This window comes from Mya arenaria, chromosome 5, assembly GCF_026914265.1.
Source record: "Mya arenaria isolate MELC-2E11 chromosome 5, ASM2691426v1".
NCBI classification, from domain to species: Eukaryota; Metazoa; Mollusca; class Bivalvia; order Myida; family Myidae; genus Mya; species Mya arenaria.
In genome coordinates this window covers 11,487,576-11,503,222 of record NC_069126.1, presented here as the reverse complement: position 1 = coordinate 11,503,222, position 15,647 = coordinate 11,487,576, and the positions used below count along the sequence as shown (strand labels likewise).

General features: G+C 34.2%; 1 protein-coding gene across 3 annotated transcripts in view; it reads right to left on the bottom strand.

Moving 5' to 3' along the window:
- Positions 1 to 15,647, bottom strand: part of LOC128234044 (protein mono-ADP-ribosyltransferase PARP14-like) — a 36,762-nt gene that overhangs the window by 3,123 nt on the left and 17,992 nt on the right. For 2 of the 3 annotated variants that reach the window (XM_052948000.1, XM_052948001.1), the window contains 21 exons: positions 14,584 to 14,922; positions 13,879 to 14,136; positions 13,071 to 13,307; positions 12,719 to 12,872; positions 11,747 to 12,014; positions 11,157 to 11,498; positions 10,274 to 10,364; positions 9,217 to 9,802; positions 8,553 to 8,896; positions 7,451 to 7,879; positions 6,728 to 6,810; positions 6,285 to 6,524; positions 5,928 to 6,149; positions 5,297 to 5,399; positions 4,814 to 4,999; positions 4,452 to 4,637; positions 3,408 to 3,608; positions 3,139 to 3,302; positions 1,848 to 1,998; positions 1,544 to 1,677; positions 135 to 303 (listed from right to left, as the gene is read on the bottom strand). In XM_052948000.1, coding sequence (XP_052803960.1) covers positions 135 to 303; positions 1,544 to 1,677; positions 1,848 to 1,998; positions 3,139 to 3,302; positions 3,408 to 3,608; positions 4,452 to 4,637; positions 4,814 to 4,999; positions 5,297 to 5,399; positions 5,928 to 6,149; positions 6,285 to 6,524; positions 6,728 to 6,810; positions 7,451 to 7,879; positions 8,553 to 8,896; positions 9,217 to 9,802; positions 10,274 to 10,364; positions 11,157 to 11,498; positions 11,747 to 12,014; positions 12,719 to 12,872; positions 13,071 to 13,307; positions 13,879 to 14,136; positions 14,584 to 14,922 — 4,887 coding nt within the window. Of the gene's footprint in view, positions 1 to 134; positions 304 to 1,543; positions 1,678 to 1,847; positions 1,999 to 3,138; positions 3,303 to 3,407; positions 3,609 to 4,451; positions 4,638 to 4,813; positions 5,000 to 5,296; positions 5,400 to 5,927; positions 6,150 to 6,284; positions 6,525 to 6,727; positions 6,811 to 7,450; positions 7,880 to 8,552; positions 8,897 to 9,216; positions 9,803 to 10,273; positions 10,365 to 11,156; positions 11,499 to 11,746; positions 12,015 to 12,718; positions 12,873 to 13,070; positions 13,308 to 13,878; positions 14,137 to 14,583; positions 14,923 to 15,647 lie in introns of those variants that run through there. The other variant, XM_052948002.1, reaches the window with a different exon arrangement.

Sequence of the window (15,647 nt, the reverse complement as noted above, 5' to 3'; positions counted from 1 at the left end):
ATAAACTAAAGAAGTTACAATGAGTTACTATTGAGGATACAATAATTCTCTGAAACAGAAATTTCTGAAAAACGAAATGTGATAACTTAAGATGAATATCACGATTAAATATACTAAAATAGTATATGTCCTACTTGTTTCACAAAGCTTGTGGAATCCATGATTTGAAATGTACGAGGTATCTTCTGGTCTTCCTCCATACCATAAAGATATCGTTCGACTTCCGCCACTTACTCCTTGCGTCAGTTCACGCTTTCGTTCTTCATACTGTATGTACAGCAAAGGATTTTGAATGCGTTCAATCTGGAAGAACCAAAACACGTTAGTTGAATTATATTTGTAACGCATCAAGCTCTCATCGATAAAGAGGGAGAAGGGATTTATTGAAAAATATTCTAGCCAAAGTTATGTACCTTTCTTCACGTGTGTGTATTGTTATATTGAACATATGATTCAGTTTAATGTTAGTACCTGCAGCGGTTATTGAGTCATGAAGACAGTTTTACAAAAGGTAGGGCAAGAGCTTAAATTAAGCAATGTAAACACAAGTATTTTATATATATTTTTGATCAACTCATTGACAATACTACGCGTCAAGTTCTTATATCGTTCGTTGACATCGTACCCTTTCCACTTCTACTGCTACTACTACTACTGCTACTACTACTACTACTACTACTACTACTACTACTACTACTACTACTATTGCTGCTGCTGCTGCTGCTGCTGCTGCTGCTACTACTACTACTACTACTACTACTACTACTACTACTACTACTACTACTACTACTACTACTACTACTACTACTACTACTACTACTACTACTACTACTACTACTACTACTACTACTACTACTACTACTACTACTACTACTACTACTACTTCTTCTACTATTTCTTCTACTACTACTACTCCTACTACTACTACTACTACTACTACTACTACTACTACTACTACTACTACTACTACTACTACTACTACTACTACTACTACTACTTCTACTACTACTTTTACTTCTACTACTACTACTACTTCTACTAGTACTACTACTACTACTACTACTACTACTACTACTACTACTACTACTACTACTACTACTACTACTACTACTACTACTACTATTATTATTACTTTTACTACTACTACTCCTACTACTACTACTACTATTACTACTACTACTACTTCTACTACTACTACTACTAACACTACAGAAAATTCAATGGATGTTCATTTCAAACATTTCTGTGCAATAAATATTGACTTATTATAATGTTTTTAGGAGTTTTTGTAGAAAGAGTTCATATTATGCACTTAAAAGGATGCATTTATCAGGTTAACACCAAGTACCACAACTACGTATTCACATAATTATAGTAATGGAAGCTATTTTACAGTTTGCTTCCATATTAAAAGAACACGGATTGGGTCCTCAGCTTTTTGATAGCATATGGGTTTTTCTGCCAGTTTACCCAATGAGCACACCTTTCAAAATATGACCCGACTTGGAGGAATTTTGCGATCTTCTGCTCCACATGTGCATACCTTTATATATGTACCAGAAGGTAGCGTCCGATGACAAAGATTGTGTAATGTCTTGTATTCTGAGTCATCTTGTTGAAGCTCAATCAGCTTTGGAGATTCGAATACATTCATATTCCAACGGTCCGGAAGTGGCACTGTCAAACAATACTGTTTTAAAACACTGACTAAGATCGAGGAATACATTGAATAAAGAATACAACTATTGTTTGTACAAAACAAAACACAATATATGTATATAACACATTATTTTAACAATGTCGGTCGTTCAGTTTATATTATTATAATATTATTATAAATGAAATACCATTTGATTGTTTTGCTAGATATATTTCAATTTCATGTCTGGTCTGTTCAACGTCACAGTCAAAGCCAGACACGGCAATGCATCCATCCTTCCTGTCTATACCACCAATTACTGTCCTTCGACGCTTTGCTATTTCTATGAGATCGTGTTCCTAAAACACGACGACATTTCTTATAACTAAACTTAAACGATGGGATGAATATTTGGATGATATCTGTAAAAGATCATTAAACACTAAAATTCATGAATATAGATAACATGTGAATATGATTTGTTTGATTTGTATAATATTAAAACATCGAACAAAAGATACATCTTGTAAAACATGAATCATGCTCTAAGATCCCTACGATACACTACATCATATGGGTTAAGTGTGAGATAAGGTATTCAATATACGCCTAAAGTGTTAAAGTCCTATTATGCTTTATTGATGTTAACTTATTTTTTGTATGTATATCCAAATAGCTTCTCTTGATCTTTTTGACATCTTTTATCACCAGAATGATAAAAAATGCAAAAACAATATGCAAATAACAACGGAAGTATAATCTAAAAAAATATATTTAAGCGCACACAGCGTCATTACGAAATTGACATAATATGTGATTTTTTGAATATCTCAATTTCTGTGTTGCTTTATTTACTAATGATTTGCATTTTGTAATTAAGCAGTTTAGGTTTTAAACAGTTTTACCAAAACTGCATCTGAAAATACTTATTTTATCATTATTTTACTTATATATGATATCAAAATTACAGTAAAAAAATCATACGAACCGTCACCTGAACCATTAGACATACATTAATAACATCACGTGATAATGCCTATCAACCAATTACGCAACAACAAAGCATGACAATTGTGGTTTTCATAGACAATATTTTATCAAATACCAACATTTGCTGAAGAGTTTCGGCCTTAAGTATCTTATCTTAATTTTTGTAGTCCTAATGATTTGCCAATTCTTTATTTCGAAATACACAAAAATGCATTTTACAAAAAAAACATGTGCGTGTAACTATCTGCGATATTTCACTTGATAGCATTTGTGCTATGCTCTGCAAATTTATCATAAGCATATAGTAAGTCAGTGGACAGGTTTGGTACCCCGAATGAACTGATTTTACCGGTTGTTCAAAGGCAGTAACACCAATGTTTAATGAGTATCTCTTTAGAATTATAGCTTTAAACATTGTGGCTTTCAACAAGGTCTCAGTTCAATACAGTTTTTCTACTAAGCTCTTTCTGTAGTTGCCATTGTGTGTTTATTGTATCAAAAGTGATTACCTGTGATTCTGTAAGACGGCCTACAACCGACGATGGAAAAGCAATCTTCTCCTCCGTCTTCAAAGAATGAAGTTCTTGGATGACTCGTTCTGCGTCTTTCTCTGTCTCAGCAAATATGTGGAATTTGACGTCAGCTTCTATTGCATGGCTTTCATTTCTCATGACTGAATAACATGATTATTCACCAATTCATTTATGGATTCAATTGAATAAATCGATAGTTTGGCTTGCAGCTGATCGAGCTTTATTGTCTTACATTTAAAACTTACAGAATTTAGAAATCCTTGACCCCCTTCGTTTGCCAAAGAGCCTTTTCTTAATGGTTGTTCGAAACTCCTCTAGTATTTCCTGATCATAGAGGACAATTCTAATGGCCTTGAGGATACCCCTGTATTTGGTGCTTTGAACATACTTCTTTACAGTTGTTGCCAACACATCGGCCATGTCAGAAGCAGGTTGTCCACATTGACCTAAAATAAAAAGGAAATAAGGATTTAATCATTTTTTGTAGTATCAATCACAACATACTCCCGCAAAATCAGCAATTTCGCCCCTAACATGCAGCGCATAATTGTAGAATTTTAGAAGATACGATATACCGATTATTTTGCAAGTTCGTTCGATAAAACAATAACTGTAGGAATCCAGGATGAATATCAACGAAATTGGATCATTATTGATAAACTTTGTTTCTTTTAAATTTTGACGTCACACTTGTTTCGATAACGTCATGATTAGTATATTATGTCCATGAAGTAATCAGTGAAAGACTTCCAGACGTTTTTAAAATGCGTTTACTTAAGAAGCAAGAGAAAATACCAATGTTTGTTTAATTGTTTTTGGTAGAAAATTAAATAATCGGCTCAATTCAAGATTTAAAAAAAGAATAAAGATAACAGTATAAATTGTAAGAATGTTGCCAATAAAGGTACTATTTTATTGCAGGAAAAATGCCAATTTAGATACTATTTTGAATTTAAATGAAATTTGAATTTTTACGAATATGCGGAGCGATATATTTTCTGGCCGAAAGAAATGGAACATTGTTAAAGATATTTTGCGCGTGTAATACGAGTTTGATATTAAATACACTGCGGAATACAAAAGGCCCTTGGTTCTACGTAATAATAGTAAGAAACCTCTAAATCGAGTTATAATTGGATTTGTTTATGTGTACACCCGGAATTTATGTAAATACTTTAAGCAGTAATAATATTTCAATGAAAATCACATATTTCACAAAAGTACATCATTTTTTAAGATACAGCCTTGTAAATAATCAACGAGAGGCACATCAAACAGTCGTCATTTACCTGTTCCAATTGCAGGAAACGATACAATTGGCAGGTTCTCCGCTTCTGCCGTCCGGAGACAACGTTTAATGCATTTTCTCCACTGCTGTATACTTTCTCCTGCGACCATGTGTAGTATTTTCTTGCATAACAATCTACCCGGGCCTGTTGTTACTATTTTATTTAGCTGAGCTTGTTTTTTCTTCTCTGATTAAAAAAAGAATTTGGTGGAAGCGTTTGGACTATATCAATGGTATTATAAAACCACATTCGAGTATTCGTCGTATAAAATTATCACAAAAAAACTGTATTTGCAAGACAAGAAGCTAATCCAGAAACTTGAACCTTTGATATTAGCATACTTATAGGCTCAATAAATGTACCGTCAGTGTTGCATTCAAGCTGAATGACCTTTCCCGCGGCCAAAAGAATCATAGATGACACCAGACCACGCTTCAAGTTCAATGCGACATTGGTGGAATTGACAATCGCGTGTGTGCCTTCCATCGTAATGTTTCCAAGGGTCAACTTTATAGACACAGGACCTACTTGAATCTGGGGACTATCTCCTGAAATAGAACTTGTGGGTTAACACTTGCTGTGATCATTATTTCCGGTGATCTTGTCGGCATACTTAAGAGCATTTCATACCATTCTGTAAGTACAACCAACCAAATACCTTTATATTGAAGTGATATTACAGCGAACTCTGATTCAACAATTCTACATTTTTCATAGTTTTAATACATTCTGCGAAATACAAACGAACTACAGAAAACAAAGAACCGATAATAAGTCAATACCTGCTTATTAGGCAGGATCACTTGTATGAAAACATTAGTTGATATAACATTGCTATATCTTACTTTGTAGAAGGAAGTTGTTGACTGACCGGGAACGAAGAAAGTATTCCCTGACAAAGCTCCTTGTTTTCATACTCTTGTTTTCATATACAAACTCATAAAACACCTTTAAATAGAAACGAGTACTTTTGTAAGAAGACAAATGCATACTAGAATTACACACGAAATGCTGATTTAAGACCGTTAACGTATCTGACTTATATGTTAAACAATTGTTCAGATGTTTGATAAAGTGAAACACGTTATTAAAGACAACATTGTTAACGTTTTAGCGTTAAATATGTGATAATATTCTCACATATTAATATTAAAAGTACCCTTATCTCGTTATAAATACTGCTGATCACAACAACAGATTTCATGAACAACGATTTAAATGATAAGAACGATGACTTTAACAACGTTGTTAACTTTAAGACAGTTCTGAACAATCGGCCCATTGTTGTTACAAAATTGGATGACCGAAAATTGTATAAATAATAAAACATCAACCAATCAATACATAGATATAAACCGATATAAATTATACTTTTAAAATGTTCACATCACAAGTGATAAAGACTATCATGTATCATGTAAAATGTCCTCCTAATTCAAGGAGTGTACTTTTTACTCATTCAATTTGAAAAGTTACCTCGAAAAGATCTGATCTATTCTGAGGAATAACAAACTTCACAAGATCAACTGTAGTCCCGGGGTTTTGTCTTGCAAATTCGTTTATTGCACGAAGCATAATTGTCACTACAACGTCAGGTGGATATCCTCTCTTGCCACATCCGAGCGCAGGGAATGCGATTGAGCAAAAACTGCGCCGATTAGCTTCTAGTAGACACTCAGTCACAAATTTGGATAAGACCTGATTAGAACGAAACGATATGGCTCACATAATAGTCATCGAATGAAGACACATATTTCAGTTTATTGTATTTTTGGCATACTACTTTTACTTAATTGTACTTCCAGGAAATGACAAAGGACATGATTTATTTACGATTTCTGCAAATCCATCGTTTGGAGTCCAGTGTGGGATTTGTCCATGGAAAAATGCCTCAATGCTGTGTTTCATTCGCCCTGTGTTAGAAATAGCTACTTCACCATATCGAACACCATCAGGATAAGTGCGTTTGATATCTTCCAAAACTTCATCTCCCGCGACATCTAAAATAGCCCGTCCAAGAGCACCTATCCGAAGATTTATATCCCAGGTTGTTGCATTCACAAAAGCGTCCGCCTGATGAGCACAATAGTTCAGACTATATTTTGTATTACCGATTACAGTACTGTTGATTTAATTACCACATTACATAGTCTCATTTATTTCTAAAACGCATCCATCCACTTTTATCCCCCATTTGAATTGCAGTATGACCATATATTATGGCATTATATTATAGGGTAAAAGTAAGGAATAATAAAAATTGTCAGATTACAAACCTGCAGTTCGGCCAAAGGCTTCATTATGACATCACATTTTATCGACTTCTCACTTTGACGGTTCGTTGGAATTTCACCAGAGTCTAGATTTTGCATATAACATGAGGCAGTGTTTGAAAAAGATGGTGGTAAACAGTTGCGTGTCACGTAAGTATACACAGTTAAAATTTATTAGGGCAGAGACAATGGTTACTTTAGAACAAAACAGACGTCAATTATGTATTCATTGGCGCATTCTTAAGCCGGTTAACGATATCTAGCATATATATATAATTCATTTTAACGAAAACTCCATTAACAATATCTTACACCTGTAAATTATTCATTTTCATTTTCAATAAAACGCTGGAAACTACAGGATCAATCTTAGTAGCCTACAATTTAACCATGATCATGTTAAAGGTCAAAAGAATCAAGGTTGCAAACAAGAGACACAACGCTACATAATACAAAATGTTGTGTCAATGGTAAATATAAGGGTTTGTGAAAATTAAATAAGAAATCACTTTGTCGTATTATTCGGTTAACAGACCACCAAACTCCCCTCCCTTAACATTTATCGATTAATTCAAACATAATATAATCCTAATCGAATTAAACTCAAATTGAAGGGTAAGAATAATAAACAAAAATACCATAACTACAAACTATTACTTTAACAAAGCTAATAATATGAGTGTATACGAAAATATTAGTTCATTCTGGTTTAAAGAACAAACTTACCATCGCTGTCCTTGTTATCTGACATTTGTTTAGCTTGCATAATGACTTTCTCAAGTTTTTCTTCGTCTAAATCACAAATATAAACTCTTTCTAACCCAATATCACTGTCCTCTTTGAAAATTGTCATAATATTCGTGAGAAGAACCTCAGCAACTTTTTCAAGCGCAAAGTTGAAATCACCAGTTCCAATCAACGGAAACAATATAGACTTCCCTCCAAGTGCTGCTGCCTTTAAAATAGATTGGTCCACCAAACTCGCAAGAATTTTATCAGCATCTTGTTCGAGATCATCTCTGCACGGGATGACAGCGTGTATTAAATGTTTCACAGAAAGGTTTCCACTTGTTGTTACATACACATCTCCTGGTGAAATACGGCCTCTTTTGTATTTAACTATGTCATAACATTCTTTCTGAATTTCAAAACCTCCTGAAAATATGAGCATTCTTTTTTAGTGGAAACATCGATATCAGAATACTACACTAAAAACTATAGCTTTTACAGAAGTAACGAAAACCTCCACTCGCCGCCAGGACTTATTTGTTTCTTTGGAAATGCTCAGATGAACATATGCCTTTCAGCTTGCTTTTGTCTAGATGCATATAACAAAGTCAATTTCACTTGTTTTGTGTGAGCTCAAATAAACATTCTTGGTGGATTGTGACTCTAGTGGAATTTGACCTGTGTTTAAACATTTGTACCAAAAACACTTTAAATCCTTCAATTCGTTCACGTGGTACCGTCGAGACAACGTACGTTTGACGAATCATTAGAATACAATTTGGAGTTTGTAATCAAAGTCGAACATGAGCTCTATCTTATGTTGTTAAGCAAGTGTAACAAAAACTAATTTTATCCATCGACCCTTTCATGAGTTATTGTCCAAATACCGTAAAACCAAAAGACCAACCGACCGACATGGTCATTCCTATATACTGCCGTTGCCTTTTACGTGGGTATAATTTACTATGAACTCGTTTTCACACGAACAACTTTAATTCAAGCAAATACACAACGAGCCGTGTGAAAATATATATGTATATAAAGTATCGAGAAGCTAGAGCTAAAGCAATTTGATTGTTCAAAACGGTAACACATCTACCTTTTGCCCGTACTAGACGTCCGGCAGTACCAGAAAGTTCGAGACTTGAAATGGATGGGACGACAGCAACATCAGCATCAAGATCAGTTATATCACCAGCAACTACGTACAGGGATTTGTTTAGGCTCCCAATTGTGGTGAAAAACTTTGTATCGATCAAACGGACGTTATCGTTTGTTCTCCTGTATTTTTCATTCGGCGATATTCTAACAACACATTTGTTTTCAAGCTCAATCACTGACATTTTCGACTGAAGTTCCTGGTTTTCCTTGAGGCATTCATTGAAACCATCCCATTGAAGTTCATGACTTCTTTCAACGATTATGTCAACCATCAGTTGTAGCCTGTTAGATGTTAAACGGAAATAAATGTCAAGTATATCAAGTCTTATGTTTCATGGAATAATGAATTACTGCTATAAAGAGGTATTTCAATACAAACAATACTTTGTCCAAGTTTGTTTATCAGTTTTAAATTTTAAAGATGAACAGCTGGATCCCGGTTAAGTCTAGTCGAATGGAAGCACTATTATAATTAAATCCTACTTGACATGGACATAACTAAAACAAACCAACGCAGTTGTTTATCAAACAATAACGTGTTGCAGCATTATAACATTATGTCAAGCAATAAATTATTTTATATACATGCATGCTGGGTTTACCTCAAACCTATTTCCCGACAATATTGTTTCTCTCCTTTAATGGAAAACCCACTAATCATCCCTTCGACAACTGATATCTCAATGCCTTTTGGTTGGTATTCGTCTTCAATTATTTCTAGCTCGTTTGTTTTATTCGTCAAAAGGTAGGCTAAACGATCACTCTCCACCTCGATGAATTCCGAAATTATTTCATGGCTGTCTATAAACAGTGATATCATTTCTTCAACCTCATCGATTATGGGACTAATTGTGACAAAACTAATTGAATCGTTGCTTTTGTAACTCAAAAAGAGACCCTTGTGTTTCTTCTGCAAACTTGTAAACAAATTATCACCGTCATGTCCACATAATACAACTCGATGTCGCAGAGTCAATGATTTGAGTTCTATTTCTTTGATTGAATCTTGAATAATTTTGATGGCTTCCGTAAGAGATTCTTCATCGGTAGCACAAACCTCAACGTTGTTATCAATATCTACTCCGTAGCAAGCTTTGGATGTTCCTCCAATTGATTTATCGATCATATCGGTGATGTAGGCTTTAGTTTCCGGAGTTTTCAGTAAGTCAAGTGTCTTGCAAGTTATTCCTTAAAAAAGAGAAATACAAAATATCCACTCGTGCGTGTGAACAAAGTTGTTTGGCATTTAATGTTCAGGTATTAAAATGCAGAAAATGTTTTTCTTTTTAATACCAATAACTTATCACAAATGCTCAGTTTCAAAATACAGATTGTTATGCAATTGTTATATGTGTTATCATTCCAGTGCCTATATATATCTACCGAGGAATACAAATTAAACATTTTGCAATTGGTCAGAACTCTGTTAAAGTAAGGGACATCCATGTCAAATTTTAAAGATAAATAATTTATGATGTACTTATATATTTTGATAAAATAAACACAGCGGAAACAGGTGTCTCATTATTTTTAAGAAGTACTGCATACATTGAACTTTTAATATATATTGAAGTTGACAACGATGTCGTTAACAGCGCTTTTAACTTTGCCAAAATTCTGACCACTCGGACCATTTTATGTTCATTACCGAATACTTACCATGTTTAGCGCTGTGTAGCACTTCCTTCGAATAACTGTTTAAACTGCACTGTATTTTATGGATTACTTCTCCGATCGAAATAATCCTACCCTGAAAAAAATAATGAGTAAACTTATCACAATCCGATTGTTAGCATGTCTTGCTTTCTAAACCTTCTTGTACACTAGGTTTAGATTTTTTTGATTTCCAAATCCAATGTTCTTGTGGTAATACGCTCTTTATTGTGTTATATTCAACATAACAAACAAACATTAGATGGCAACATTACACGTTTTCCAATTATATGGATGCTGTATTAAAATAAATTTAATCGAAAGCAGAACTTGAAATGTTTCTCTTCGACAATCTAGTTATATTTTTGGCTTAGATAAATAAATCTGGCTGGCAACACTTATTCTCCAGAAATTTTCCTTCACTTTGAAGGCCTTTTATTTCCATAAGATTTAGTTGTTACAAATGATCTACTGGTTCTTGTCAGTGCAAACACAAGAAACAAGTATAGTTTGAAATTGTCTCTATAAATATTAGGTTACATATTTGAGGCTAGGCTAGGTTTAAATTTAAGAACTCTTTCACAGATTTTTCAATGGCGACTTTTCGTTTTTCAAACGTTTTTAAAATTGACTTCGTCTTTTATTAGCAAACACGATACAGCAACTTGCATATACCCTTTCAAACAGAATTTTGCCATTTTCAGTATTAAACCTTTCAATTTTATGTCTCAGTTTTACCATATGTGTTAACCGTAGAGCCGTTATTCGATTGTGTGATGATTTTATCATTGTAACAAATATTTTGTTGACATATCACACGATGCTATTTTTTCGATATCTGCCCTTATAAAACATAACCGAGTCCCTGTAATATTTTGATCCATATTACCATAATTTCAAGGCCATCGGGATCTGTGTCTAACAGTTTTATCACAACGGTAGGATTTTCTTTTCCTATTTCTTCGAGTGCTTTTGAATACCGAAGATGAGACTTTTCGTTAGAATTGAGTTGAATAAATTTTCGCAGACAACTTGTCTTCTGCGAAGCGACAAAGTCATTTTCAAGTTCATCCACCTTCGATGAAATGATGTCGTACAAGTCTTCAGTAAATCGTTTTTGGCCGACGATTCGAACGCTAAACAAATCCGCGTTTCTGAACACAGCTCGGCACTCCTTTTTAGGGTCGTCAATTTCATTACTTTCAAGGAACTGATTCAAGGTATTCCAGACCTAGATGGGAGTAAAACTGTTCATCATTTCCAGTCAAAACATGTTCACGAAATTGCAATGCATTAACATATGTAAGCAGCATTGCGTTTTTTGTGTAATTAAAAGGTATATCAAAATAAAATTATGATACCTGCACAGTCGATTTTGCAACCAGCCTTTTTGAGTGGATTTTTATAAACTAAAGATCATGTCCCAATTCAAAGATCATTTGACACCTTATCAAACAAAGAAAAACGATAAGTACTCACCTGGTCGGCGACAGGAATTTTGCTGGTCATCTCAAATTGGTGAAAAAATTGTTGAATTTTTCCAGAACAAATGTGTTGCCAGTTTTTAAGACTTTCTTTTAGAGTTTCGACAGGTGTTTTGCACGGATCAATTGCACAAATAACTTTCAGGTGTTTTTCGCTTTTGTAGTTTCCATCAGCTTTTTCACATGGCCAAACCACCTTTCCATTGAGTTTAGCTATTTTACATTCCAAATCTGTCCGATATTCTTCTGAATTTCGTACGAATCTGAAACATTTATAACACAGTGCGAAAGATGCAACCGAAAAGGTTTTAAGTGACATTTGATAAAGAAACAGATAATAAGCGTGTTGTTTTCAGTACTAGAATAGAAACAATTTGATCAGATACAGGCAAAGTAATCGATGAGTCTCTGTCAAGGCGATAACAATTGAAATAACAAACGGACGTATTGAAAGTTTATTGTTCATGTATTTTACAGATACTTTTGCACTCGACCGCTCTTCAACTAGGTTATAAAAAGGTTGTTTTTCATCTTCTAGCATTTTTGTCTCAATATAAAAGGACTCGCTTACAAATTATGTTGGTATGTGTTCAACTCTTGAGACTGAATCAGTGTCCTGACTTACATTTACAAAAGTCAAAACAGCAACTGGCGGAGACTCATTTGGGCGAAATGTAGTAAATCCAAGCTTCAATGATTGAATTTTCAATAGCGTCAAAACACTTTTAGGCAAAATAGAGCATTTTCATCACATCTTTCAATATTTTTAACACTACTTGAACTTTTGTGACGTGTTATCATTGCTATAAGGATTTTGTAAACATTCGACATCTGACCCTATACTTCGTGAACGAGTCCGTCTTAATAATGACCATGTTAATGGATTAAGTGATCACACATTCAGATCATACCATTCTCATTCCTCTCGAAGAACAGCATTTACATAGGAGTACATAGAAATACAAACCTAACGATGTGTCGGTCCAAATTGTTGAAAATAAGAGGCTCTTGTGAAGTGATTTCATTTATAGATTTCGCTTGAAGACTTGCAAAGAATGGCTCTACAGTAAGTTTTCTTCCCAATATACTATGCGGATTTTGCGACAAAACACAATCAGCATCTGAAATAAAATGTAATGATCATCTTGAAAAGTCATTTTAAAACTGCCTGATATGTTAATGCGTTACTTTAACTTTTAATTGTAGGAGAAAACATTTACACGTTTGAGTTCATACAAAATTGGCCCGTAAACTTGAACTTTTTTTAGAAATAATACGCACTTGAAATCGATTTATAAATAACAAAAGTCAAAGGTCACCTTCAGTAGACCGAAAGACAACAACGTATGCATTCAAGGGTAGGTAGATATGGACTGTGTCTATCCTTCCGCCACCGCTAAAGCTTTTTTTCGAGAAATATCTTACAATGTCATCCTTAGACACACTCGGATCTTGGTGTTGAACAAGGATGCTTCTACATCTATCTACTTCATTAAAGCACAAAAGCTTTCCTCTACATGGCCTTTTACTCAATCGTTTCCGTATTGTTTTGATATCTGAAATACAATAAACGACGTTAAGAAAACAAACTGACAATAAGTAATACATGGTATTTAATCAGGATTTATTGTACACCTCATATATTTCGACAAGCGCGTCGTTTACAATGCAAAATCAATGAAATGTTCAATAAATGAGTGATCCGTCGGAAACACAAAGTACATCCAAAGCACAAAACTAGCATCATTGATTTTAAAAGACGAAAAATTGGCAGCAGAGATGAGTGTAGCATTGCTTGGAATGTATCTATTATTACAGAATCGTTAAGGCATACAAATTATTCTGATCGAGGGACTAGAAAATTGGACAGGGTCTCCCTAATTCAAGAATCACCAATAAAACAATAAAAACTACACGGGCAACACCTGTTTGGAGGCACAAGGTCAATTCAAGCTATGTAATTCTGATCGAAGGGCAAGGAAGTCAAACAGCGTCTCCCTTATTAACGAAACCTTAAATCAAACAATTGAAACTATAGTTACAAGACCTGCTTAGAGGCACAACACTAAGACATACTAAAGAACCTGGTAGATAAAGATTAAAACAGCTCTAAGTGTTATATAGTACCTGGTCTTGATGAATCAAACTGAATGACTGCAGCTCCTTTTTTTGTCCCGAACTGGATATTCTTAATTGTCTCCATGGCAATGCCACAGTGTTCATGAAGATATTTGGCAATATCCGCTTGTGTAGAGCTGCCATCGATACCATTGATAAGAAGACACTTCATGTCTTTTTCTGGAAACGGTTCTATTGTAATGGAATCTTTAGAAACGAACAACTGAAGTGTTTCTGAGTGTGCTTTCGTAAGTAGCGACTGTGCAGCTGCGTAAACAAAGGACTGAATATTGTACTGAGTCCACATTCACTAACGTTTTGAAGTTTCAGTCTGATTTTGCGTCTCAAGATTAAAAAATTCAAATATTAATTTGTAAAATTGTTGTTTAAAGAGCAGTTACGGTAACAATCGATTAATATATTTAAAATGACAAATTTTACAATACGTTACACACCTTTGTCAAAAATAATGATATTAAAGACGCGTGGTACCATTTAAAAATTCGCATTTCAAAGCGTTATGAAATATATATCCAGTACAAACTAATCATTATATGATGCTTGTGAAGCTGCTTAAAACGTTTTAAACAGAACATTTGTTTAAGTTAACACATGTATTCATTATATTATCGTCAATGATTTTTAAATACATTTTGTAAACAATGTTTTAATTCAAAATGATCATGTGATTTTATTGATATTATTATATATTACCTTCCAGTGTTAGCAATTCAATGATGATATCGTGTGTAAGTTCGCACCTTGTAATGAAAGTTATATCATCCGCTTCAAATGGAAATTTGTTTTTAAAGAATGAAATTACTATATCAAGAGCAACCATTTCGTTTACGCCTTTCACAACTACATGCCTTGATGAAAAACTTGATGTTTTTTCAAAAAATCTACCAACGCGTGTTGGAGATGGACATGGTGACAAGGACCTTCGCCGAGGTAATCGAATTGTTTCATCAATAACTGTGACGGAGCTTAAAGAACTTCGACGGCTACTGTTTTTCGGTGGTCTTGGTGGAGGCAATGGGGGACCCAGTGTTTCTGAAATACAATGTCAATTACAGGGACAAGCCCAGTAGCCAAAACATTGTCAAATTAGTGTTTAAAGACACAAAGCTAAGGTCCTTGGGACCGTTTTACTAACGGTTTTAAGTAAGCGCTACTTTAATATTTTCGTAAGTTTTCCGTACGCATTTTTTGCCGTAACGGTGTTTTTACACAAAAGTTCGTACGTACATATGAATGTAAGTATGTTCGTCGACCTACGTTACATAATCCGTAAAGATGTTCCAAAAACCGTTAATATGGTGGACGAAAGAAATCCCCGACGTCGTCAAACGCGTAATTTTCGCGATAAAGTAGATTTGAAGAATAATTTTAGTGATAGAGAGTTAGAATAAAATGCGGGTTATCGAGCATCTAATCATGGATCATGACCTCATGAAAGACAACAATATACATCCAAAATCATACCATAACAACGATGACAAATAAGAAAAAAGCAATGATGGATAGAAGCGTATAGTCATTGTTTCTACCGCTTGCTTTCATAGCATTATATCATTCACGATAGTCTCCCTTGTTCAGAGTTGACTTTCACCTTGGATGTGTCGTCGCTAGAAACATTGTTGTTAAACAAACTTTCGCCCAACTTGCTTTTCGAAGTGATTTGAAAATAAAGGCATCATAGAAGCAGATTGTAGAAGTTTAGTCATGGTTTCAAGTTTTTAAGAATGTCTGTGGAATTATTTTTCTTTCAATTTATG